The sequence below is a fragment of the Delphinapterus leucas genome, chromosome 6 (genome assembly GCF_059928025.1).
Source record: "Delphinapterus leucas isolate spDelLeu-1000000601 "Yukka" chromosome 6, BTC_Dleu_Yukka2, whole genome shotgun sequence".
Classification (NCBI taxonomy): Eukaryota; Metazoa; Chordata; class Mammalia; order Artiodactyla; family Monodontidae; genus Delphinapterus; species Delphinapterus leucas.
Window position 1 is genome coordinate 119772833 of NC_143134.1, and position 26558 is coordinate 119799390.

The 26558-nt window shown below is 53.2% G+C and overlaps 2 protein-coding genes across 12 annotated transcripts in view; both read left to right on the forward strand.

Moving 5' to 3' along the window:
• The first annotated feature begins 74 nt into the window (after positions 1–74).
• Positions 75–24135, forward strand: AIF1L (allograft inflammatory factor 1 like). Of its 2 annotated transcripts, XM_022578436.2 has the most exons (6): positions 75–442; positions 622–683; positions 11989–12055; positions 14584–14625; positions 16910–17072; positions 20466–24135. In XM_022578436.2, the coding sequence occupies exons 1-6, from the start codon at positions 412–414 to the stop codon at positions 20551–20553; spliced, it is 453 nt and encodes a 150-aa protein (XP_022434144.1). In that variant the 5' UTR covers positions 75–411; the 3' UTR covers positions 20554–24135. The 2 variants fall into 2 exon arrangements, with proteins under 2 accessions (XP_022434144.1, XP_089770010.1); XM_089913884.1 differs by lacking the exons at positions 14584–14625; positions 16910–17072; positions 20466–24135 and having other exon boundaries at positions 11989–14577.
• Positions 24136–24270: 135 nt separating this feature from the next.
• Positions 24271–26558, forward strand: part of NUP214 (nucleoporin 214) — a 136836-nt gene continuing 134548 nt past the window's right edge. For 8 of the 10 annotated variants that reach the window (XR_016393663.1, XM_089913883.1, XM_022578425.3 and 5 more), the window contains exon 1: positions 24271–24405. Coding sequence is in view for 9 of the 10 variants with exons in the window: in XM_089913883.1 (XP_089770009.1) it covers positions 24361–24405 (45 nt within the window). In the remaining variant the exon portion in view is untranslated. The remainder of the gene's footprint in view (positions 24406–26558) is intronic. The other 2 variants (XM_089913877.1, XM_022578426.3) reach the window with 2 other exon arrangements.

A 26558-nucleotide genomic window follows, 5' to 3' on the forward strand; every position in this document is an offset into this window, starting at 1 on the left:
TCTTTATAGCCATCCCACGAAGTGCGTACTAAGGTCGTCCACGGTCTGTTTGAGGGGAAACCGCGGCCCGGAGCGGGAAGGGACTGGTCGAGGTTCCTGCAGGAGCGGAGAGGGAGGTGCTCACAGGCGGCCCCCGCGCCGTGCATTTTCCGCGTCCTCCAGCAGAGGGGCCGGCGGCGGGCTCGGCGTCCAGCATAATAGCCGCTTTGATGCCGGGCGGCGGGGAGGGGAGGAGAGGGGAGGCGGGCCGGGAGGGGTGGGAGGGAGGGGAGTGTCCGGCCGCCCGCGCCATCCCTCCGCCCCTCGGTCCCACCGCCACACGCCGCGCGAGCTCGGACTAGGCGCCCGCCCCTCCTCCTCGTCCTCGCCGCGGTCGCGAAGCCCCGAGCCGGCGGAAGCCCGGTGCTCACCATGTCGGTCGCGCTCAGCAACAGGTTCCAAGGTAGGCGCCGCTGTCCCCACGCTGTCCCGCGCCCCTGCCCACACCCGGTGTCCCCCGCCCGCCACCTGTGCGCACGGGGCGGTCGGTGGGGTCTGCCGCGCGCGGGAAGCGGGCGCGAGCCGAGGGCGCGCGGCCCGGGGAGACCCCCGCTTCCCCGGCCGCCTCTTTGTCTCCTCCAGGAGGGAAAGCGTTCGGTTTGCTCAAAGCCCGGCAGGAGAGGAGGCTGGCCGAGATCAACCGGGTAAGCGCGCGCCGCCGCCTTCGCTTTTCCAGCCCCGCCGCCTCCGAGGGCAGCTGGCGAGTCGGCCCTAAAGCTCCCAGCGCTCCGCGGGTCCCACCTCCGTCTGCGCGGCTGTGCCTGCCGCAAAATCAACCCCCCTTCCTCTCCTTCACCCGGGCTTCCCCCGATTTCTTTCCTCCAGCCCCCTCCCTGTGCCTCCAGGTAGGTCCCCCTCCACCCCGTCCACCGCCCTCTGGTCTCGGGTTGCAAGTTGTTACTCATAGACTAGGGAGGTAGGGCCCTCCCGGGAGCTCTGATGCCAGCCCGGCCCACCGGCCCCGGGCTCCCCAGGAGCCAGCCTGGGACCAGCTGCAGGGACTTGGCGCTGGAAGGGACCCCTGATGTCTCGAGTAATTCCCAGTTTTACAGCGAGGGACGGAAGAGAGGCTCAGAGAGGTGAGGTGGCTGCCCCTAGATGGCACAGCAAGTCTGGGTCAGGCTGCAGTTAGAACCCTGGGCTCCAGACTCACAGGCCAGTGCTCTCTCCACCCAAAAAAAGGTTGGCCTCCTGCCTCTCCCCACCCCCCAACACACACACACACACACACACACACACACACACACACACACACACAAAACTCCTTCTCACTCAGGCTTTTAGGAAAGGTTGCCTTAGAGACTTGGTGCTTTTCATCCTGATCCTAGTGGATTTCTAAAAAGAAATCCTTCCGGCTGTTGCCAGGCACACAATGGGACGTTTTAGACCTTTTAAATGGGCTCCCCTGGTGGCGCAGTGGTTGAGAGTCCGCCTGCCGATGCAGGGCACACGGGTTCGTGCCCCCGGTCCGGGAGGATCCCACATGCCGCAGAGCGGCTGGGCCCGTGAGCCATGGCCGCTGAGCCTGCGCGTCCGGAGCCTGTGCTCCGCAACGGGAGAGGCTGCTACGGGAGAGGCCACAACAGTGAGAGGCCCGCATACCACAAAAAAACAAACAAACAAACAAACAAAAAAAACCACCATTTAAATTCTAGAAGATAAGGAAAACTGTTAGGGCCTCTGCCTGGACTGGCCGAAACTCAAACGCAGCACAGCAAGACTGGGGCTCGGATCTGGTCTCCATTATGTACCAGCTCTGTGGTCCCCAGCGAGGACCTCTCATCACAGAGACCCTCATCGCAGGGTCTCCGTAACGGCTCCACGAGGGAAGGCATGTTACATGATTGGTCCAGCATCTAGCACAAGAGAAGACCTCCATGGATGGTACTAGGATTACTTCTTGAGGAGGATGTCTCCAGGTTTCCTTCTAACTGCACAATCATGCCCACTGAAACAAGGCTGGACATTTCCCCTGCGGGCTCCCCCGGGCCACTGGGCACCCAGCTCAGAGTCCCAAAGTGGAAAGCTGGTGAGGGTCAGCAGGGTCCTGGTGGAGTCCATGTGGAGGTGGGTCCACGGGCGGCAGCACGGTTGTAGTATAACCCTCGACAGGGGCTTGCAGTCTTTATTCGCCCCTTGAGTTCCTTGGACTGCCTAGAGCTAGGCAGCCTGCCTGGTTTCATTCCACTGGCCGTAGGAATCCCATGGAGGGTTCTGGGGACCCCAGGGTCCCTCCAGGTAAACTCTGGCCTCCTCATCGCCATCCTTATCTGGCCTCTTAGTGCCATCTTGAGCGCAGCTGAAAGGGAGCCTGGGCGTCTGGCTGGGGCTCTCGGGGGTCCAGGCTGCTGGGCTCCCCCCCAGTTCATTCTGTGGCCAGCTCAGCCTTGGTCTTGGCTGCTTTGGCCCTCTGGACAGGAGCCTGGAACCCTGACCTCATACAGCCCCCTGGGCCACTCAGCAGGCTGGGTTCCAAGCCAGTTGAATCCACCCACAGCCAGAGGACCCCGAGCCAGAGACAGCTGGAGATGGGGGAGAGGGGATTGTAGTTGGACAGACCAGAGGAGCTGAGAGTGCGTGGGATTTTCCATGCCAACCCTGCCCTTGGGGGGATGGGGGGATTAGGTGGGGTGTGGAGGTGAGGCCACAGGGCTGTTTTGGGAGGTGTACTGGCTTGGCTCAGAAAGGGGAGGGGCTGTGGCTGTCTGGGGCTGGTCTGGACAGCGCTGAGATTGGGGAAGGTGAACAAGAGGGGGCTGTGTCCAACCACCTCAGGACCCCAACGCCCAGAGAGGGCAAGCAGCTGGCCAAGGCCACACCTAAGCCAGTGGCAGAGCTTCCAGCCTAGCATCCTTTCCCTGACTGGATGCTACTCTGAGATCCACCGTGTGAGCCCGGGCTACGGTCAGGTTGCTGGGACCCAGGCTCTGGGCTTCTGGAGGAATGAGGCTCAAACCAGAAGCTTGAGCTGATTCCCACCATAGCAGGTCAGGGTGGCCCCACCATGGTTTAGAGTCATGGGCAGAGGGGGCTGTTCACTGGCTCTGTGACCTTGGGCAAGTCACTTGAGATGACGGTAGTAGGTTTGTTGTGATTTTGCAACGGAGATAATCTATGTAAAGCACACAGGAGAGCTGGCTGCTGTCTTGATTGCTATCATTGGTTTGTTTGGGACTTAAAAGTGTGGGAGTGGAAACCCAGGGGCAAGGTCTGAGGTAGACTGGCTGCTCAGCCTGGACCAGACCCCTTTGTCTGGCAGAATCTTATCTTCCCCTGTCTGAAATGGGAGCAGAGACCCCTGCTCTGCTCTAAGTCCCTACAACAATCGGAGATGAACAGACTGAAGCTCCTTGCAGACACTTCAGGGAGTCGCTGTGTTTGAGGGTCTGAGTCGGTTTTACCCACGGCCATGGCCATGGTGGAAGTTCCCTTGGGTGGATGGATTCTGGAGGGAACCACATTGGCAGTCCAGATTGCCTGTCTTTGGGGGTGCAGCTTCACTGCCCCACTGGAGGGGGGCTTCTGGGGGGCTGGGCTGAACAGCTGCCCCAGTGGTCCCGTGGAAGCCAGAAGGCGTGAAGGATGGGGCTTCGTGACTCGCTGTATGTGCTTGGGCACCGCTGTGGCTGCTGCCTGGGGCAGAGCCCAGCCTGGCTATGAGCTCTGGAGGCTTCTCTGGGCCAACAGTTCCTCTGGGGCCTTTCTCCCTGCTGGGATGGGCCAGCTTCCAGAGGGCAGTGGGGTAGCTCAGTCTTGGCTATTGTGCTTATAAGGGATTCAGGAGTCAAAATAGAAGGGGACTTGAGTGGACCTAAAGGTCCTGGTGGAACTGTATGAAAATGCACTTTTTTAGGGTTTCACTCTAGATTTTGCTCTCATTTTCTGAGCCCTTGGCGTGTGCCAGGCAGTGTGCCAGGCGTGCTTCAGACATTATCTCGTCGGATGCACCGCACTCCAACCCTGCGAGTGTCTGTTCCCATTTTGCAGGAGACGTCAGAGGGCCTGAGTAAATTGCCTGGGTTTAAACAGCCACACTTGAACCCAGCCCCTTCTCTCCATTTCTGGCCTTGATCGGGGCTCCTCTGTATGTGCCCGCCCCACCTCCGGGCTGTATGTGTGTGTGCACGCGTGTGCGTGCTCGCGCGTGCTCTGCACCACTGGAGCGGGCAGGACCAGTGCGCGTCTCCTACTCCCCCACATAGCTGACATTCCCCGCGCCCTGATGGCATGGCAGGTGACCCTGGGCCAGCCGGGGCCGGCCTTATATGGCAACGGGACAAATTCCCTCCAGCTCCCCACAGGGACAGAGGGAAGCTGTGGGGCTGGGTGGGTGCCCAGGGTGCCCTTAGCCTTGGAATGGAGCAGGAAGACACTGCGAGAGCCGTGGCTTTGCACCGGTCAGAGGCCAGGATCTTTAACAAAATAGCATGAGTGGTGCCTTTGCTCCGGACCTGGCACTTGACATAAATCATCTCACTGACTCCTCTCAATGGAACACTTGATTAGATAGATGCCCAGCAAGAGTCTGTAAACAGCCCCATGAGACAAGGATTACTAAGCCTCCCATTTTACAGATGAGGAAACAGAAGCTCAGCCAGGTGAAGTCACCCAGCCAGGAAGTGACACAGCTGGGATTCTGTCTCCGGACGCTGCCCCTGGCCCGCCCTGGCCTCTGTCCACCAGGTGGCTGTGGCCTCGCTGTGACACAGGCCTCTCTTGCTTATGTGGATAAGGATCTCTGGCTACTGTCCTGCCCTCTCAGCCGTCCTGGGTCGAATGAAGGGCACTCAGCATTCCCTGTAGCATTTCGGTGCCTGATGGTTATTTCAGAACCCACGTGGCACCTGTGCTGGGAAGAACTGGGTATGGCAGGCTGGATATCTCTACCTGGGGTGAGGCTTGTCCCCAGCCCCTCCCCCAGCAGTGGGGGACCTCTGAGACCTGACCCAGGCACTACACAGGTGTGTCTCTTTTCCTGTGTACTGGCAGTGCCACCCTGTCCCTGCCCAGGTGAATGTGCCCAGCTGGCATCGCCGGGCACCCGTCTCTCTTGCTCTTCCTTAATATATTATAAGGGAGATGGTGATAAGGAGCCACGTGAGCCTCTGAGGATTCAGTGTCCCCGCAGGTCCAACCAGTCTCGACCTCGGTGTGGCCATGTCGCAGGAAGCTGGAGATGGAATTTCTGCAGGGTCTGCTTCATTTGTGTAGTCAGTGGGGGTGTTTTTCTCCAGCTGCCCCATCTATTGGCGAGGGCACAGCGTCCGGATGAGGCCCCAGAGCTGCCGTGGGGAATGTGAGCCTGCTGTCCTCGTGGGTGCACGTTACAGGCTCCTGCTACACGCCAGGCACCAGGCCGGGCGTCTATGGCCTGGCCCTGGCCCTTTAAGAGCCTGTGGGCTGCATCAGAGGCCACACGGCCAGGCATCCTGCTGCCTGTCCTTGGGGTTTTCCCCCAAGGCTTCAGCCACCAGCCCCTTGGATGGCCTCCGAGATGGTGCTTATCTGCCAGCCCTAAAATTCTGCTGCGGCTAATTCATAAAGGCAAGCCTGGAGGGCCAGGAGCAGGTGCTAGAGGTACCAGCCCAGAAAGAGAGTTAAGTCAGGGTGGGCGTTGGGGGGTGCAGGCAGGTGGCAAAGGTCTGGAGGCCAGGACACAGCAGGGGCTGCCAACCTCTGCTGGTTGGGGAAATAGCCCCTCCTGGTCATGAGCACTTGGACGGGGCTCTCTGGGGTGGGGGGAGTCTCTAATGTGCGTCGGAGGTTGCAGATGACCAAGAGAGGCAGCAGTGAGCCCGTGCAGCTGCAGGCACCGTCCCTCGGGGCTGAGATGGGTGCAGTCTGTCCTCCGTGGATGGCCAGTCACGACCAGTTCAGCCATAGGTATCCAAGGACAAAGCAAAGTTTGTCCTCGAGGAGGAATGACCAGAGGGCCATGACTCACCAGGAGGACTTCGTGGCACAGTAGGGGACAAAGAAAGTTGTGGGTGGGTCTCTTCTCTGCCCTTCCCCAAGAGTTGTCTCTCGGTGCGGCTTGAGTTTGGGCGATCCAAACGCACAATGATAATCGCTAACCATTAGTAAGTGTGCTAGAAGCCAGGCTCTTTCTATGCAGCTCACTCATTTAATCTTTACACCAACCCAGTGAGGAGGTTCTATCTTTATGAATCCATTTTGCAGATGAGAAAACTAAGGCCCAGAGTGGTAAGGCAAGTTGCCCAGGGCCACAGAGCTAGTAAGTGCCGGAGCTGGGATTTGAACCCTGGCAGCCCGAGTCAACCTCCCTGCCCTGTCCCTCTGCCTTGCACGCCCTGTACTTGCCTAGAGGAAGGATGGTTTAATCAAGACCTTGCCCTCTGGGCCTCAGTTTCCCCAGCTGTTGAACAAAGAGAACAAGCCGGATGCTCTGAGGAGTCCCTTCTGGGTTCTGTGACTGGGTGGACGTTGGAACAGCTCTGCCACCTCCCTGGACCTGGCCTGTGGACACTGGCTTGAGAAGCGACTGCCTGGTTCAGAGCTTCCTGTTTTCAACCCCAGGCTCCTCCCTGCTTGCATTTCCTGGTTCTTTGCCAGGGACTGACCAGGCCACCAAGGCCTCTAGACTTGCCACTCTCAGAGCCCAGGGGACCCCTGCATCCCTCATACCTGGAGGTCCTGACAGCAGCTTCTACAGCCTGAAAAACTTGTCTTTTGGGACGGTGGGTTGGAGTGGGAGAGGGGCTAGAATAAACCATCTACACACACCCCCATGCCCCTAGAGGGCTATAAAGTGGTTCCCTGGCCTCTGGAATAACATCTTTCTGCCCAAGAGGAAAGGTAACTCCCAGTATTGACTTTCTTTGCCCAGAAACCTGTGGCCAGGCCTTGTTTGGGGCAGGGAGGGAGCTGGGATGGTGAAGGGAGATAGACCTTGAATTGTGAAAACGTTGTGATCTTTAGTAAGTTGAGCAACCTCTCTGGGCCTCAGTTGTCCCATCTGTCAAATGGGAATACCCAAAAAGGAGAAAGAGCAACCATAACCAGCCTAAGTTAGGGGAGGGGTTTCCTTCCTAATCTATTTAATAGTCAGTGATGGTCTGGATGATGAGCTGTGGGTTGTAAGTGGACTGAATGTATATAAATGTTAGCCGATAATAATAATAAATGGCTAACATTTATTTAACATTTACTAAGTGCCGGGCCCTGAGTTAAGCACTTTAGATATGTTTGCTTACATACTGTAATTCTCAGGACAAGCCTATGTGGTTAATACTTTTATCTTTCCTACAGACGAGGATACTGAGGCATAGGTAAATGAAGTCATTTTCACACAGCACTAAGTGTGCTCAGACCTAGGCATTCTGGCTCCAGTTTGCCCTCTTTTTGTTTCTGTTTTTGTTTTTCTTCCAAACATCTGGAGTGACTTCTAGCTCCATCTCCTCTGCCTGGGGGCCCAGAGTTAGGGCAGGGCGGGGCGGGTACAAGGGATCTGCCCAGTGGGCGTGGCTGTGCCCTGAGGCTGAGCTAGGATATGGGGGGAGGACCCCTGGAGGGAGGAAGCTGTGGGCTGTGCATGAGCAGGAACCAGGAATCCAAAGCTCGGAGGTGGGGTGGGAGCTGGCAGCCCAGCCAGTGGAGCTCTTGTGCCTGCCACCCGCCTTCCTGCCTCCCCGGCCCCCTGGTCCACACAGCTGCCCCAAGCCCTGGGTCAGCGAGGGCTGCCCACCCACACGTGAACGAGTCAGCTGCTTCTCCCACCCCCGGTCACTCTGTGGCTCAAGGATTTGCCACTGTTGGCTCTAAGGAAATGTGTGTTTCCAATCTCTGAGGCCTCTCCAGCCTCTGTCATACACACACACATGCATTTGCAAAGCTGCCTTTCCATTGCAGGGCTGAAAGTGGAGAAAGTCATTCTGGGCTGAACGGCAGCCTTCTCCATTCATTCAGTAATGTTTATTGAGCACCTACTGTACGCTGGGCACTGCTGGGTGCTAGGCATCCGTGGGGCAGAGACAGTAAACACATCCTCCTGGATGTGTCCTGTGACCATGGACCTGCCTCCTCTCAGCATCCTTCCAACACCCACTTCCTTGGGTCACTTCTACTCCCCAGCTCTCTGCAGGGAGGGAACCCAAGCAGCCTCTGCAGTGGAGCTTAATCCCAGCTCAGCCACCTGTGAGCTGTGCTTCTTGATGAGCAAGTTGTTCATCCTGTCTGAGTCTCAATTCATTGACCCTTCCTGCAAATATTTATTGAGCACCTACTATGTAGAACCCAGCAGGGGAGACAGATAATGGACAACACCCTTAATAAGCAATTACACTGTAAATTGTGTTAGGAGATGACTCATCATGGTATAAAAGGTGTTATCTTAAGGTGGATTGGAAGTGGAGGAGGGGACTCCAGTGGACAGAGTGGATGGGGTTGGTCTCATTGAGATGGTGACAGTTGAGTAAAGACTTGAAGGAGGTGACACGCAGATATGTGCGCTCCAGGCAGGGCACACAGCTGGAGCAAAGGTCCCACGGTGGGAGCACGCCTGGCATGGGAGAGGCATAGAAGGGAGGTCAGGGTGGCTGAGGCACCCACTCTGGTGGAGAGGGGTGGGGAGTTGGGGGCAAAAATGAAATACCATGTTAGATGGTGATTGGTGCTAAGGAGAAAACCGGCTTCGTCAGTGAAAAGACAATAATCCTGGAAGCCCCGGGGCTGCCGAGAGCATGGTCCTGGGGTCAGGTCCAGGGAGGGGTGTGGCTATCAAGCACCCTGTGGCTTAGGCTGAGCTCTTGTCTGTCTCTGTCTGTGTCTCATTTGTCTCCAAGACCCAGGACCATGTCCTACCCCTCGAACCCAATCTGTCTGGATCCCTAGAGGTGATCAGTGTATATTACAGACAGGCTCCAGGCTGGTGCGGGATTTCGGGTCAACCAGAGCCTGGGAATTTGGAGGACCCCCAGGTCTTTCCCCAGAGGTTCCCAGATGTTGAGCCTTACCTGGGTTTTTGTGCCTCCCCAGGAAGGCTTTCCAGTTCCTAATGTGGTGAAGTGAAGGGAACATAGGGACAATGTGGTGAGTTGAACGTAGGCTAAATGGGTTCCACTTAAAAATTCGGAGATTGTGAAGTTCCTACTTTTACGAAATATCCTTTTCTGAACTCGTGGCAACAGTCCATGGTCATCATTTAAAGTCTTTACTTGGCAAAATAAAATCTTGAAAGCCCAATATTAGCACCTTCCCCCACGCTTTTGTGTTTTTTTTGGAAATGTTACTTTCTGCTTTACCCCAGAGTCTGGGAACCATTGGCCAATTTGTACCTCCGTTGGACAGATATGGGATCTGTGACCCCAGGAGGTGCCTGGGTTGCTCAGGGTCACAGACAAGAGTTAATTGCCCTACTTTTGGTCAGGGAATGGGGGTGGGGGCCTCAGTGGAGAAGACGAGAGGAAGCCAAGAGGAAGGGAAGGACAGACAGAGCCAGCCGACAGGAGGGCAGCCTTCCAGGCTGCAGGGGAAGGTTCCAGCTCCGTGGAGCTAAGTGCAGGCAGGGCTGTGCATGGCACACGGTAATGAGGCTCTGAGTGAGTCTGTGGCTGAGCCAGCTGGACCCCATGGGCCCTGGAGTCTGATGGACACAGGTTCCAAACCAGCCCTGAGCTTCCCCAGGGCCTGGGGACCCTGGACAGGTTATTAGCTCTCTGGTCCTCCTGTTCTCACCTGTAAAATCAAATAACAGTGGCTGTGAGGATTGAATGGGATAACATAGTGCCTGCCAAAAGCAAGGGGGCTATCAGAGGCCCCCTGACCCAGCGAGGGAAGCCACATTGGCGGGGGGTTCCTTCTACTCAGTCAAAGGGTGCTGAGTTAGTGTGGAGGAACTTGAACCCTGGAAGGGATCAGATTCTGCCCTACACGGAATTGTACCTACTGTTTACTGAGCACGGACGCTCGAGCCAGGTGCTAACTGCCCGCAGTGGGTTGTCTCGATTGAGGGGTAGGTGCCTGAGGAGGTGGGTACCCGTGAGCCCATTTGACAGCTAGTAAGGAGGGGGCTGAGGATCCAAACCCAGAGGGCTTTATCCTCACTTAGGTTCTTGTCATTGTCCCATTCTACATTCCATTTACAGTGACTGGAGAGGTAGTGAGTTCCCTGTCCTAGGAGATGTGTAAGTACAGACTTGGTCATCATTTAGTGGGAAATGACGGCAGGAATTTAGAAACATATTGAGTGACTGACCCAGATAAAATTTTTTTCATTTAAAAGATCATTTATTGAACTACAAGTATATATTTGTATGGAATGTTCCAAAATTTAGAATTAGAATTTTTTTAAACCCCTCAAAATTAACTTATAAATGTCTTTGGTTGGCCTAGTCATAGTAGGAAAAACATTCAAGAGAATGGTAGAAACCCCAAGTTCAGCATAATGATTACCTCTGGGAAGGAAAAGAAATTGGATTAGGGAGGGGCAGAAGGGTCCTTCAAACTGTGTATTAGTTAGACCTAGATAACATTTAACATCATTTTGTTTTGTTTTATTTTATTTTATTTATTTATTTTTTGACCGTGCCACGTGGCATGCAGGATCTTAGTTCCCTGACCAGGGAATGAACCCGTGTCCCCTGCAGTGGAAGTGTGAAGCCTTAACCACTGGACCGCCAGGGAAGTCCCTAACATCATTTTAAACAGGGACTTCCTGTAATTTTAGGATAAAATTTAAATGCATCCTAAAATTATCCTTTAGGATAAGGACCTTGTGTTATTCACCTTAGTCTCACCGGCTCCCTGGATGCCTAGAATAGAGCAGTGTATACTGTGGTTCCTCAAAAACTGTTGAAGGAATGAAGGAGTCACAGCCATGTCCAGTTGACTCAATGAGGAAAGCAAGGTCCAGGGAAGTAGAGGGGATTTGTGGACTCTGGTGCCAGGATGGGAACACACCCTCTGTTTCCTCATCTGAATGCAGGTTCTAGGGACGCTTAAAGATTAGCAACAAGGCAAGTAAGATACCTGGCCACTGCGCCCAGCCTCGCAAGTGCTAATTGTTAGTTTTTTGTTTTAAAGCCGGGTGAATACCTGCTCACTGCCCATCTTTAAGTGTCAGGGTTAAAGATAGATGCAGGCTCTAATGTCAGACAGAGATGACTTGAAGTTCTGGCCCTGTGAACCTCAGTTTCCTCATCTGTAAAATGGGAGTAATAATAGTTGCCACCTCTTGGGCCCACTGAGAGATCCGGAGCGACCATGTGGGTTAGTGCTTCATTCTGGGGGCTGTTGTTAGTCCCTTCCCATCTCCTCCCAACTCCATCTGGTTCTGAAAAGACTCATTTGAGTCTCTCCAAGCATCTGAGGGGAAGGTGGGCCCTGTTTTACAGGTGAGGACGCAGGTGAGCGGGTAAGTGACCTCTCAAGCAGTGGGCAGTTATTTTCTGACTAGAGAGAGACTAATAATAATGATATAGCAGTTGCTGTTTACTGAGCTGCTAAGATTCCTGTATACACTCTCCTTGGATTCTCATGCAAGAAGACGCTATGACAGTTATACCCATTTGGCAGATAAAGCAATAGAGATTCAAAGAGGGATCAGTTTGTTCAGGGTCACATACCTAAGAAGTTAACGCCAGGGCCAAGCCACGTGTCTTTGGTTGCTCATGGCTTCATGGATCTTGGAGCCGGGGTGCCCTGGGGGGAAGCCCAGGTCCCTGCACCCGTAATTCAGAGGTTGACTGAAGGTGTTTAGTCTTCTACAGCGGAACCTCTGGGCCCCACCCCCAGCTGCTGAGCAAACTTCCTACCCATGGGGTGGATTGTACCGATCCACCTCTGGGGGTTGACAGGAGGCCAGGACTACCACTGCCCTGCGCGGCCAAGCCCAGCCACCTGGCGGGAGAGGAGGCGATGGGCAGTGGGCCTGTGTGTTGGTGAGTCCTGCCTGCTGACCCCTTGCTCAGTGCTGTCCTCTCTCCTCTGTAGGAGTTCCTCTGTGACCAGAAGTACAGTGATGAAGAGAACCTGCCGGAAAAACTTGCAGCCTTTAAAGGTGAGCTGGGGCTGGCTGCCCACCCCCCACAGGAGAGCTGGGTGGGCCCCTCCACCCGCTTATACAAATCCTCACCCGCAGGGCCAGGCTGCACCCGTGTTGCATCCACAATACCCCTCTTCCCGACGGGCTGTGAGACGGGATGCCCAACCTGGGGGCACAGGCCGCTCGTCCCTCGCCTGCGGGCCCCAGCCTGCCCTGCCCTTCCCTCCCTTCTGCTGCCCAGCAGGGCTCAGGTTGGCTCCTGCCCGCCCCTGCCCAGGCCCTGCTCGCTCCCGGGGCCCCAGCACACAATCAGCTCTTTGTAGCAGCCCTTGTCTCTCCCCCTGCGCGGTGGAGCATCTTGGGAGCCCCTGCAGAGAATGGACGTTTGTGTCACCACAGTGGGGCAGGGGGCAGAGTTTCTGCCCATTGAATCTCGGCAGTACAGGATGAAAAGAAAACAGGGCCCGGGAGTCCGCGCGGGGAGGGGGCGGCATAAAGGTCCTTCTGTTCCGGGCCCTGGCGCTTGGTTCTCAGCCAGCGGCTCGAAAGGAGAGGAGCTGTGCACATAAGGAGTGGGACAGACCCACCTTTCCTGTCCGGGAGATGCACTCGCGCTGCGGGGGCCCTGGGTGCGCTGGGGGACCACGTGAACATCCTCCAGGCTGCGTCCCCCCTCCCCGCCCCCAGAGTCTTGGCAACGTGGACACCCTCCCTGCTCCAGGGCAAGGAACCTGCCAATGCTCCTCAGACCGCTTATAACATAGCCATCCTTAGGCAGGACACCAGTGGCTAAGCATTTGCTGAGCGTGACCTTGTGTTCAGGGTTGCGATCTTTCTGCCTCATCCCAATCCAGCCAGGAGGGAGATGGTGGGAGCTTTAGTTTACAGATGAAGAAACTCAGGCTCAGAGAGGTGGGGTCATCTGCCTGGGGTCACACAGCTCACCTATGGCAGAGTTGGGGCTTATACCCATATTGGTTTCACTCCAAAGCCCCTGCTTGTGATTGTTACACAATGGTGCTTTTTACATGGGAAGGAAGGAAGGGAGGAAGCGAAAGAAAGAGAGAGAAAGAGAAAGAGAGGGAAAGAAAGAAAGACGGAAGGAAAGAAAAGAACTAGAAGAAAGAAAGAAAGGAAGAAAGAGAAAGAAAGGAAGGAAGGAAGAAAGAGAAAGAAAAGAAGAAAAGAAAAGAAAAAAGAACTAGAACAAAGACACGCCCACCCCTGGCTGGTTCCCCTGCCCCATCCCTCTGCCCCTCCCCCTCCCAGTGCAAAGCAGGAGCAGCCAGTCCATTCCCTTCTCCCTGGATACCAATAGGGTCACTCTTCAGAGGTGGCTCTGAGAGGAGGGAGAGGTCCCAGGGGTCTAACGACCATTCTCCTTGTCTTCATTGGGCTGTAGGATAAGGGTCCATCCTGGGACCACAGGAGGTTACCTTGGAAGCCAAGGGACTATGGAGGTTTCAAATCATTCACTCATTTGATCTCCAAATGAGCCGTACTAGGCACCAGGCCATTTGGGGCCTGGGTACACAATGGAGAACACACAAGACGGCCCCTGGCCAAAGGAGCCGGTGTCCTAGTGGGGGAGGGGTGGTGAAGAGAGGGCAAGGAAGTAGAAAGTGTGTCATGGTAGCAGGTGCTTTGCAGGGGGCACTGACCGTGCCCAGTTAAAAAGGCTTGGGGGCCCTGAAGGCGTGAGGAGGGGCCCTGAGAATGCCCGGGAGGAACATGCCAGGCAGAGGGGCGGCAAGCCTGGGCTCAAGGGTCACTGGCAGGACCTTGGCTTTCTCGTGCTGGCTGCTGGTGCAGAATAGACCCTGTGGCTACTCAAGGCCACATGACTTGTTTGCACCCACTGCCTGGTCAGCAGACACCAAGCTCGTTGCTCTGACCCCTTGATCAGGGAGGTTTAACTCAAAGTCTGTAGGTGAGGTTTGCAGGGAGGGTCTCTGCGCCCCGGGCACTGTATGTGCCACTTTGTAGTCAAGGGCAGGTCTGCGGGCATTTCTCCGGAGAGAGCATCAGATTCTCAGTGGCAGCCATGACCGCCCCCCCACCACCAAAAGTTCAGAACTACAGGGACTTCTTAAATTGGGGGTTCTCACACCTAGCTGCCCATCTGAATCACCTGAGATACTCTGAAAACACACCAATTTCTGCCTCCCAAATCCTGCAGATCTGCATCTCCAGGGCCGGGAATTTATTCCAGTCACTTTACAGCCGATTCGGATGCAGCCAGCCCACACTGGGGGCCTGGGGGGAAGCCGCTGCCCTTCTTGGTACAGGGTCAGAGTGGCCCCCGGGCACCTTTCTCCATGGTGCCTGTGAGCAGGTGATGCAGGTGGGCAAGCCCTTTTCCCAGAGACAATGGTTTTCCCCAGAGGAATGACGGGACTTGTGTCAAGACCCCGACGTGGGGTGAGGAGGATGGTGTGGGCACCCTGGGGACCCAGCCAGCTGCCCTCAAGGGAGTCCCTGGGACCCTGCAGGGGGCAGCCCTGCTTCCCAGTTAATGCCAGTTTTTGCTCTGTGATTTCCAGAGAAGTACATGGAGTTTGACCTGAACAATGAGGGCGAGATTGGTGAGTGAGGCCTTGGGTGAGCCGGCGGGTGGGGTGGGGGAGAGTGCTCCGTGGGTAGGGGGTGTGGGCGTCCAGAGAACCCCACTGACTCACCTGCATGGGTGAGCGGCCTGGGGCTATATTTTGAGTGTGATAAGCACCGACTGAAGCTTCCCCAATGGGCCAGGCCAGCCAAGCTGGCCTTGAACTTGTCTGCCTTTCACCCTGGATCCCCTGCCCCCCAAACTCCTCTCCCCACTGCTTCCCTCCCCGACCCCAGCTCCCTGCCCACACCCCAGCCTCCCACCCCAGGTGCTCCCCGGACTCAGGATAGAGGTGCCACCCAGCCCAGGCCTGGAGATGCTCAGGCTGTTGCCACCCTGGCCCAGGGGGCTGGCATTTCCTTTGTCCCCAAGCCTGTCCTTCCATTTGAAAACTGTCCTGCAGTTGACAAGGGCCTTCCATGGACATTGGTCCTCTCCTCCAGCAGACCTTTATTGTGTCCTGCCGTCCAGGTGCTAGGGGTGACAAACACCTTTTCCATGGCACTTATGTTCGTGACCATACCTTGACCTTCACCAGTAGTGTTATGACGTGGTCAAGGTCGGTTTAATTGTTCCCATTGTATGGATGAGGAAACCGAGGCTCAGAACAGTGAAAGGACTTGCTTGGGGCATGTGGTCATTAAGTGGTAGCCAGGGCCCAGATCCCAGCCTGTGGTTTCCGAGTGGGTTCTCCCTCCAGCGTTTCTCCCCCTCCTCTGTCTTCTCACATTTTTCTCCTTTTTGAATATTTTTATCCCTTTTTTTCTTAAAACGATGTATCAAATGAATACATCGTCATCATAAAACGTTTTGGAAATCACAGCAAAGCACAAAGACAAAAATACATCACCACAATCCCAACTCCCAGAAATAACTGTGATAAAGATTTTGGTTTATATCCTTCCATTCTTTGTTCTAATCACAAACACCGTTCAATACCATTTTAGGACCCCCTTTTAAAATTTTGTACAATATATTGTTAGTATTTTGACATATAATTCATTTTTTAAAAATATAATTAATGGCTGCGTGATATTACATTTGGGGACAGACTATAACTTATTCAGCCAATGCCTTAGTATCACCCATTTAAATGACGTCTGGTTTTAACTCATTGATAATCCTGTGAAGAATGTCTTTGTACATGAATCATTATCCACATTGCTGATTATTTCTTTAGAGTAAATCTCAGAAATTAGACCTTCTGGGTCAAAGGCTTTTGAAGCATCTTGCCAAATTGCCTTCCAGAAAGGTCTTGCCAATTTAGAGTGTGGCCAGCAGCGTGTAGGAGACCTTTCACTTCTTCCTGTAGAACACTGCCGAGCTTTCTTTGAAATGTCCTGGACATCCTGGCACCTAAGGGTCTGGCACCAGTTGTGCCAGCCCTGCCTCTCCGGTGAGCTGGCCCACTACTCCCCTGACCCTAAAATTGGCCCCTTGCTCCACCCACACTCCCACTGTCCTTTGCTGACCTGCCCCATTGTTCACGGAACAATCCGAAGGAAATTGCCTCAGATCTTGGGAGCCAGGAGGTCAGAGGCACCAACTCCTCGGAGTGTAGTGACTCTGGTGCCTCCCTTGTTTTTCTTGAATTTTGTTCTTTTGTTGGTTTTCCTGCTCTGCGGGGTGTTCTTGGCATCCTCTCCCTTCCAGCGAGGTGGAGCCAGGGACTGCAGGGTGGGAGTGGCAGGTGGGGAGAAGCTGCCACCGCGCCCTGGAAAGTAACTCCTGATGCCTGGGTCAGGCCGACTCCCTGACCCCACCTCACTGGGCCGTGACTTCCCGGGTAGCTGGAGCCGCAGGCTCACGGTCACCTGAACCTTAGGCAGCAGCAGAGAGAACAAGAGAATGAAGAAGACAGGCTGTGTTCCTGGGCACCTGCTGTGTGCCAGGTGCTTCTGCTGCATCCTCACTCCAGATGATCCCATCAACCCATTTTACCACTGATGGGAGGAGGGGCTCAGAGAGGTTAAGTAGTTTGTCCCAGGTCCCACAGCCAAGAATAGCAGAGCTGGGTTCCAACCCAGGTCTGTCTGACTTTAGAAGCCCAAGTCCCTAACCACTAGTCCATACTGCCTCCGCAGAGAGCAGGGAAGATGCGATGGGCTCATTCTCCCTGTAGGAGAAAAGCTGTCGACTGCAGTCTCCAGGGATGGACTCTCCTGCCGGGCTTGTTCTGGGCATGGGGGTGCCAGAGGGGAGCTTCCCCACTCAGCCCGGCCCCCTGACTCCACTTAACGGCTCTGCTTTTCCTCCGGCAGACCTGATGTCTTTAAAGAGGATGATGGAGAAGCTTGGGGTCCCTAAGACCCACCTGGAGATGAAGAAGATGATCTCGGAGGTGACGGGCGGGGTCAGCGACACCATCTCCTACCGAGACTTTGTCAACGTGATGCTGGGGAAACGGTCGGCGGTCCTCAAGCTGTGAGTACCTCCCACCTCTCCTGGGACCTCTGGAGGCAAAGTCATAGTGTGTGGAGAGGCTCCTGGCTTGGGCGCCCCAGCCAGTCCCTGGCCAGGAGGTAATTCACTATGTGATCTGCTGGGCAAGATGCTTAACTTTGATGAACATGATTTTCTTATTTGTCGAATGGTCACATTAATATGTACCTTGCAGGCAAAATGAGCCTGTAGCAGAACCTCTGGTAGAATCAGTGCTCAGTAAGTGGCCGACTGTGATGGTGACGATGATGATAAATGCACTGCTGAAATCTTCTGAGCCTCAGCTTCCTTGTTTGTAGAGTGACTCTGCCACCCCATGGGGTTGTGAGCATAACAGAGTCAAAAACCGGCTCTAAAGGGAGGTATCGTTCAAATTTTGATGCTATTTCTTGCTACTGAAACGACCTTGGGCAAATTACTTTCCTTCACCTGTAAGACAGAGATGGTCATAAATATCTTTTTTTTTTTTTTTTTTTTTTGCGGTACGCGGGCCTCTTACTGTTGTGGCCTCTCCCGTTGCGGAGCACAGGCTCCGGACGCGCAGGCTCAGCGGCCACGGCTCACGGGCCCAGCCGCTCCACGGCATGTGGGATCTTCCCGGACCGGGGCACGAACCCGCGTCCCCTGCATCGGCAGGCGGACTCTCAACCACTGCGCCACCAGGGAAGCCCCGGTCATAAATATCTTGCATGAAGTGTTGTCCTGAGGGTTAATGAGATAATATATATGAAGCGTCTAGCCCAGTACCTGGCTGATGGCAAACACCTATTGTATGGTGGCCAAAATCACACTTTGCGGGTATTTCCCCACTGGAGAGCAGCAGAGAAATTCCTTGGAGAGTCCCATGGTATGTGTTCAAGCTGTAAAGGACACTCACTTGGCTTTTATGCGATAAGATTAACTTTTTCTTAAAAAAATTGAAGTATAGTTGATTTACGATATTGTGTTAGTTTCAGGTGTACAGCAAAATGATTCAGTTATACATATGCATGTTTTTTTCAGATTCTTTTCCATTATAGCTTATTACAAGATACTGAATGTAGTTCCCTGTGCTACACAGTAAATCCTTGTTGTTTGTCTATTTTATATATAGTGGTGTGTATCTGTAAGATTAACTTCTTCAAATGTACCAGTGTAAAATATACCTGTCTCATTTTACAAAGGGGGAAGCGGGGTGACCTGCTGGTAAGCCCACGGTTCAGGCTGGTCTGGTTGGAGTGTTTATTGTCGGGAGGGATGGGGCAGGAGGTGTGGTGGGAAAACCGTCCAGGTCAGATCATGCTGCACCCGAGAGGCCAGGTGGTAGCAATAAGAGTGGTGATGCTTTTAAAAACCACACCTAAGATTTAGTGGACATTTACTATGTATTGGGCACTTCCAATCTGATACATCTAGTCTGCATAGCGACTCCTTAGATGTATCATTCATTCATTCAGCAAATATTTATTAAGCACCACCTATGTGCCAGGAATTATGCTCGGTGCTGGGGACACATGAATTACTTACATTCTAATGGAAAGAGACAGACAAAAACAAACCAAAACACCAGATTGCAACAGTGCAATACAAAGAAAAATAAAGTGGGCGAGAGGAATAGAGAGGGATGGCATAGTAGGCAGAGAGGAGCTCATTGAGCAGGTGACATCTGACCTTCTGCGCGAGGGAGATGTGAAGAAATGAGCCATGTGAATATCTAGGGGAAAGCATTCCAGGCAGAGGAAGCGGCAAGTGCAGAGGCCCTTTTACGCTCAAGGAATAGCACAGAGGCCCGTGTGCCTGGAGTGCAGTGAGTGAAGGATGAGTCTGCAGAGATGGGCAGGGGCCAGGTGATGTGGGGCTTTGTAGGCCACGGTTGATTTAGCATTTTGTACTGCCGTGGAGGGATGCCATTGGAGTACTCTAAGCTAGGAACTGACTTTTAAAAGGCCCCCTCCGACTGCGTTGGGGACAAGAGTGGCAGCAAGCAGGCCGGTAGGAGGCTCGTGCACTTGTGCAAGTCAGAAATGAGGCTCTCATCCTGGAGAGGCTGTAGTGGAGGTGGGCAGGGGCTGTCAGAGTTGGGAGTGATTTTGGAGGTAGAGCTAGAAGGGTTGTTTCCAGGTTTAAAAGAAAACAAGGAGTCTGATGGTTGTAAGGTCTGGGGTCTGAGTTAACTGAGTGATGGTGCTGTTTGCTTTGAGAAAAGAGCAGGGGGGAAGGTGGGAATTGAGCTCAGTTTTGATGTATTGAATTGGAAGAGCCCCTAGACATGCAAGGGGAGGGGTTGAGGAGGGAACTGGCTGTGCAGATCTGGAGCTCAGAGGTAAGCCGTTTGTGGACTATCACGCTTTGTTGTTGTTTTTTTTAACTTTATTTTTTAATTAATTTATTTATTGGCTGCGTCGGGTCTTCGTTGCTGCGCATGGGCTTTCTCTAGTTGCGGCGAGCGGGGGCTACTCTTCGTTGCGGTGCACGGGCTTCTCATTGCGGTGGCTTCTCTTGTTGCGCAGCACGGGCTCTGGGCCTGTGGGCTTCAGTAGTTGTGTCACACTGGCTCGGTAGTTGTGGCTCGCGGGCTCTGGGGAGCAGGCTCAGTCGTTGTGGTGCACGGGCTTAGTTGCTCCACGGCATGTGGGATCTTCCCGGACCGGGGCTCGAACCCATGTCCCCTGCATTAGCAGGCAGGTTCTTAACCCCTGTGCCACCAGGGAAGCCCGACTGTCACACTTTGGATTGGATTTAAAGCCAGGGACTGAAGGAGCCCACCCAGGGAGGGAGTACAGAGGGTGAAGGGCACTGTCACTTGGAACAACTCCAGGATGCAAGTGCTTTTGACATCCTCACTTTCAGTTGGAAACATTGAGCATCGGTGGGGTTGAGTGTCTTGCAGGAGTCACCAGCTGGGAAGGAGTAGGGCTGGGATTCAAATCCACGCAGTTTCCCTCCAGAGGCTATACTTTGAACCCCCATCCTCTTCTGCTGCCCAGATTTTTCCTGTCAGAGTAGTGGGAGGTTTTTGAAGATCTGAAGGGGTTTTGAGCAGAGCCACGGCCCAGCCGAGCTCTGCTTCCTCCAGGCAGTGTGCTCAGGGGAAGGCGCATGACCTAGAAGTCCGAGGTCTCGAGTGAGTGTCGTCCTGCCTCGGGCTGCCTGTGTGACTCGGACGAGTCTCATTGCCCCTTTGTGTCTCAGCTTTCTCCTCTGTAAAATGGGACTGGCAGCCCACTCTGTGGAGTTGCCGGATGGGCTTCTGGGAAATTCTCGCTGGAGAGTGGATGCAAGGGCATTCTGTGGAGGACCCTGCAGACGTGAGGGCTGGGATGATCTTTCCCTGGACGAGGAAAGGAGTCCTAATCCTGTTTTGTGTTTTCTTTCTTTTCTCCGTTTCTGAACCAGAGTCATGATGTTTGAAGGAAAAGCCAACGAGAGCAGCCCCAAGCCAGTTGGCCCCCCTCCAGAGAGAGACATTGCCAGCCTGCCCTGAGGACCCCCGCCTGGACCTGCCCCGCCCTCCCCACTCCTCTGTCTCCCTCGTGATCTCACTGCCCTTCTCGACTCATTGCGATGTGTCTTATTTGTTCTGTTTGGTCGTTGTGCGTTTGTTTTTTCGTCAGCAGAGTCAGTGATCTCTTTGTATAGCACAAGTTATCTGCCTTAAAGGGGCTCTGGGTTGGGGAGTCCAGATCTCCTCCTTCTCTTTTTCCCTGCATCTCCCCTCCCTGTGCAGAAGGGCTGACATTAAACCAAAAACCAGAGGGGGCAGGGCCAGGACAGGGAGACCAGAAGCCTGTGATTCCCGCACTTGAAGCTGGTACTGTTTGTCCTTCCAGGTCACTGAGCTAAGTCCTGGTACCCTGGCCTGGCCCTGGTGAGGCCCTCTGCCCCTTTCAGAAGACCCTGGAGTCGGGATAAGGCTGCAGGGCCTCGTTAGGGTATCCTCGGACAGCTCTGTGGTTCCAGTGCTCTTGGGTGGGCCAGGATGTGGCCACACAATGTCCCATCTCCTCAGCTGGTCCCCTCTCAGTCCACACTTCGTCTTATCCTTAGTGAGGTGACAGAAGGAGAAAAGGAGAGGGACTTGGCAATTTGAGCCCTTCAGGAAGGTTCCAGAGGAATCCTCTAGCCTTGCCCCCTGGCCACAGCTTTACAGGCAGCTCAGAGGAAGGGTGCAGCTCCCCCTGACCCTTGCTGGGGCTTCAGAGGCAGAGGGGGTCCAGGGGCCTTGGGGGAGGGGATTCAGCTCAGTCTAGTCCCACCTTTTAGGGAGGATGTTGAGGGCTACAGGATAGGAGGATGAGGACTTAAATGCTCATGGCAAAGAGAGGCAGCACCACTGTTAAGCCAGGAGCTGAGAAACAGGTTGCCTTTCTGATCCCAATCTGCCTGGAACCTGACTCCGCTTCCGCATTTGCCTTCACGCCTTCCTCACACCATTCATTCATTCATTCACTCACTCACTCCGTCATTCAATAGGTATTTATTTACAACCTATTATAAGCTTTAAGTCCCCCCACTTTGTCCTGACATGTGCCATGTCCAGTGTCTCTCTAATTCATTATTCTGTTTCCAAATCACTCAAAACCTTGAGCTTGGGGATTAGATTGGGGTCACCTGTGTTTTTTATTATGGACTAGGGTTTTAGAGCCCTGACTCACCCTGTAGGTTAGCTGGGCCAGGCCTCTCAGTTCACAGGTGACCCACAGGGATTAAGTGCCTTGCCCTAGGGCAGGGGTCAATCTGGAGATGGAAGATCCGGACCGGGGCCCAGGTGTTCAGATGCCCTGCCCATGCCTCAGTCAGTGATGAAAACAAGGGAAGGGGCGGAGAGGGGCAGTCTCCTAGGTCAACCCTTGGGCAAGGCCCTGGGCCAGGATTCACCCTTCCCAGTGCCTCTGAGGCAGCATCAGCAGGGACCCCAGCCTTGACCCCACCTGTATTCTGGAGTCCCTTCCCCTGCCCACTCAGGACTTAGATGCACTCATCCATTGAACATGTTTATTAACCACCTGTTATGGGCCAAGAGCTAAGAACCCAGTAGTGAAATGGACAGACTCATGGAATTTAGAGTCTAGTGGGGAAGTCTGACCCAGGTGATGAAAGTTAGGAAAGAGGAGGATATGAGGTGACTGCAGGGCAATCCTGGGGGGCCTAACTGGGTCCAACACTGGGCAAGGGTCTTGGAGAAGCCTTCACAAACCTGAAGCGGAGAGCTGTGGGGGGCGCTGGAGCCCCTGGGAGCTCCCTGTGACTCCTCTGACCCGTAATCAAGGCCAAGGAGCTGACTTTACAGCAGCTGCAGGGAGTGGGCAGGTAGGGGATGGGGAAACGGCCAGGTTGGGTTAATCCACTGGTCTCGACCAGTTCAGGAACGAGATTATTTGGCCACGACTGGCTGATCTTCGGCCTAAGAAGGTACTTCAAATGCATAAGCCTAGTTGAAGTTTAAACCCCGGCAGAACATTCCACCCTGTAAATGTAAAATCTCACCTCCACTCCCCTGCCTTTTTTTTTTTTTTTTTTCTCCTGAGATCCTTAGATGAGCAACTGCCTGTCTCCACCCCTTCCCACTGCCTCTCCTTTCTGGGACAGGCTGAGACCTTTGAGCAAGGTAATGCCTTCCTTGACTACCCATCATAGTCAGTGTATCTGTACCTCACTCAGACAGGAGGACAGAACCAACCAGGCTTATTTCAGCGGGTTACACACTTTACAAGACTGCAGGAAACCTTCTTAAGGGAGGAGAGCAAGTGGGTGTGTCCCCAGCTTCTAGAAAGGGCAGGAAAGAGTTCTCTCATTGGATGGGGAGTGTCCTGGGGAAACTTTACCAGCTCCTTCATCATTTGGAATTCAACTTCCAGAGGGAGAGGGTCTCAAGAGTGGTCCCTGGAAAGGGGGTGGTGGTCTGCATGTATTTCAGGTTGTGGCTATTAGCTCTAGGACTCTTACTTCTCTGGCTAAGGGCTCAGCTTCTAGGAGTTCAGCTGTCTTCTTTCTGAAAGACCAAATCTAACTAATGTAACCAGCAGCTTGGGGACTGCCGAGTATGGCTCTGTCCCTGCCATTCAAAAGGAAGGAGTGTGTCGGGCAAGTTCAAGTGGATGCAGTATGTGTGTGCGTGTGCGTGTTGAGTATGTGTGGTACTGGACTGGAAATAAAACAGACAAACTTATCAACGTCTTGACTGGTGTATTTTGGGGGTGGTTCCGGGGTCAGCAAATTCAGAAGAGCTAGCTGATATAGTGACACGACTGAATGTGTCCTGTGTGCCTTTACTCCTCACAGCAACCCCATGAGTAAGGTTCTATTATATCATCCTAGTTTGATAAATGAGAAGCAGGCTTGGAGCAGATAAGCAGTTTGCTGAAAACCAAATAGTAAGTGGCAGAATACAACCCCCCCCTCCCGGAGCTGACCCATGGGCTCCAAGTTAAGAATCTCTGTCCTAGAGCATTTATAATTCAACTACAAAAATCTCTACGTAGGACTGTGTAATAGCCAGCAATCAGCAAGGCTGAATTCTAATCCAGCCTTCACCACTTTCTGACTGAGGGGCATTGGGGAATTTTCTTAACTTCTCTGTGCTCCCAGCTGCCTCATCAATTAAATGGCAATAACTGCTAGGTGACTAGGATGTCTTTGCGCAGTGTTTCGCGCAGTTTCCAGGCTTGTTACTCCAACGAGTAAACAAAGCTGATCGCTGGGGCCCTTTAATATCCCCTTTCAGCCTTCAGACACGTAAGGGTCTCCTTGGCGAGAACCCGGCCCCCCGACTTTCTGAGAACCTTTTTCCTCCACACTCCTGTAAAGCCTTTCTCAGAAGCTACAGCCCCTTGGAAATATTTGTCAAGTTCCCAACTCCTCTGAAATCGGAACTATTAATAACCACCTACATCCAAAGACTACCGCGAAGTTTCAACGAAACGAACGTGGAGGACTCGCGCCTGCACTTCCCAGTGTGAGAAACCAACAGGAAGCAAGCGCGCTCCACCTGAAAACGCGGCGGCGGCACCTGGACGCTCCCGGGCGCAGGCGCACAGACGCCGGGCCACGCCCCATACTCTGTCAGAGCCGGCCAATGGGAGGCGGCGGCCAGAAGAGCTCGCGACTTTAGATGGTCCCTCCACCTCCCTCGGCCCGAAACGTGTGATGTCATCAAAGCGCGCCGGAAAGTGCGTCATGCCCGCGCGCCGCTAGAGCCGAGGGAAGGAAGTTGGCCTGGGGGCTGCCTGGGCTGTGTCTGCAAGGACGCGGGCAGCTGCGGTAGCTGCTTTGACCTGCTGAGGGCGGCGCGATGGGAGACGAAATGGATGCCGTGATCCCCGAGCGGGAGATGAAGGTCAGACACTGGCCGGGGGCCTCCCTCCCTTCCTTAGTTCTGGTGTTGCCTTGGAGCCCCGCTGACCCGGGAAGCTCGGATGTCCGCTGACCCGCCCCGCCCCCCCCCCGACCCCGCGCCTCCTGCTTGAACAATTTGCCGCTTTCAGAATTCTCATTACCGCGTCCTGGAGAGCTCTTCAGTGCAGTCGGCGTGAAAACCCCACCGAATGCGGTTTCCGCGTCCCCTGTTGGTCTTGTGCGAGCCTCTTGAGTTATCCTAGCCCCTTTAATGTGGTGATTGGAGTAGTGGTACTGACTACTGTTTATTGAGCGTTTACTGTGCGAGGCACTGATAATTATCACAGCAACCCCACGGAATACTTGTTAATGTAGAGGAGCAAATTGAGGCTCGGAAAGTAACTTACCCAAAGCCGCATTTGACAAGCGGGCTGAAAACCAGATTGTTGTTACTGTTTTTAAGACCCTCCTCTCTCGCTGTACTAGTAAGGCGGTCCACGCTTGCCTAGTGCAGAGCCAGGGTTCATCACTTATCCTACAAGAGCTTTAGTTAACTAGAATCGGAGGGCTGTTTCGGGACTGGAAATCAGCCTGAAGTCAGGAAACTTGAGAGGGCCAGGTGATCCAAATGATGGTTGTAAACACCCGAAAGGAAGTAAGTTGTAGGAATATTTTAGGCATTTGAACAAGAAATCACTGAAATGCATTAGGGAGTAGTAATCCACACTATGTTTAGAATAGTGATGCTCTCGTTCTTCTTGAGAATCACCGCCAAGGGTGAGCAACCCAGTGAGAGTGTGCCATATTTCATATGCTGGAGCAGAAGGATAAAAAGGTTTTAGAACCACAGACTTAGAAAATGATGGCCTCCCTTTGAGTTTCTGATTACAAGACCCAAGTAGGATATTTGGGATTATCAGGATGAGAATTAACAAAAAAGGTTGAAAATTTTGTGGTCTGACCTGGAAAGCCGTGTGGATTTCTGATCACCATACTCAGTTGGAATTAAGAGTATTTCAGTTAATCTTTTAGCAAATATGTATTAAACATTGAATCCAAGGAAATTAGTATGTGGGGTGTGTTAGGGATCCTGGATGAAACACCGTAAATGGACACAAATGAAGGCTGAGAAAGGCTGTCTTTGGCTTTTACACTTTTTAGAGTGTAAGCAAAAGGAGATTCATATTCTTTTCACCAAAACCTTGACTTAAAGATAGGTTTAGAATTGAAGAAAAAAAAAGTATATATATATATATATATATATATATATAACATAACTTAACATAATGCTTGGTAAACGTATGGAACTCTTTTTACCAAGAAGTGGTACACACTGAAAATTCTTTGAAAGCAGATCAATAAATTCATGGAAGACTGGATGAATCAGACATTGACAGGAGGTTGGGGAAGGCTCCCAGGCCCTGAGGGGCTAAGGACCATGAAAATGGGCGGAAATGAAAACTGGAAATAGGTGGGGGGTGGAGGTGGCACTGGATGTGGCAGAGGTGATGGCACAGTTGTGGGAGGGAAGCAGAGTATTGTGGGGTGAGGCTCTGGAAGTGGACGAGTCAAGCCATGTTGGCCTTATAGCCTGTGTTAAGGGGTTTGGACTTGATTTTAGATGTCCTCATAGCATCTAGGTATGTTTATAGGTCTTGAACACCAAGAGATTGACCTCTTCTGTGGTGGGAGTTTTGTTTAGTGTCTGATGCAGGTAAGCCAGTTTGGGACTCGGTTACCATTCAGTGGCCATTATCTCCATGTATCTTTGTTGAGTACTGCACTGGTAGTTTGAGCTTACAGGGTAGTTGAGTGATGCTTTCAATATTTAGCAACAATTTATTAAGCACTACTCTGTATCGTAAGACATACCATGAAATAGGACAAGATTGTAAATAAAAAAGTGCAGCTTGTGTGGTGGTTCAGACAATAAATTAGCTAGGAATTCAGAAAAGGAAAAGATCGGTGTTATCTGGGTTAGTCAAGGAAGGCTTCATGAAAGAATTTTTTTTAATTTAATTTATTCAGTAAATACTAATAAGCACTATACCGGGTGCCACAATATCACAGGAAGCTTAAAAATGACTGAGCCACACAGCCCTTACCCTCAGGGTAATGTATATTTTGTTGTACTGGAATTGGGTGTACTGAAAT

Coding starts and splice junctions, on each gene's coding strand:
- AIF1L (XM_089913884.1), top strand. CDS start 412: ATGTCGGTCGCGCTCAGCAACAGGTTCCAAG. Junction 443..621: donor GCTCAGCAACAGGTTCCAAG/GTAGGCGCCGCT, acceptor TGTCTCCTCCAG/GAGGGAAAGCGTTCGGTTTG. Junction 684..11,988: donor GGCTGGCCGAGATCAACCGG/GTAAGCGCGCGC, acceptor TCTCCTCTGTAG/GAGTTCCTCTGTGACCAGAA.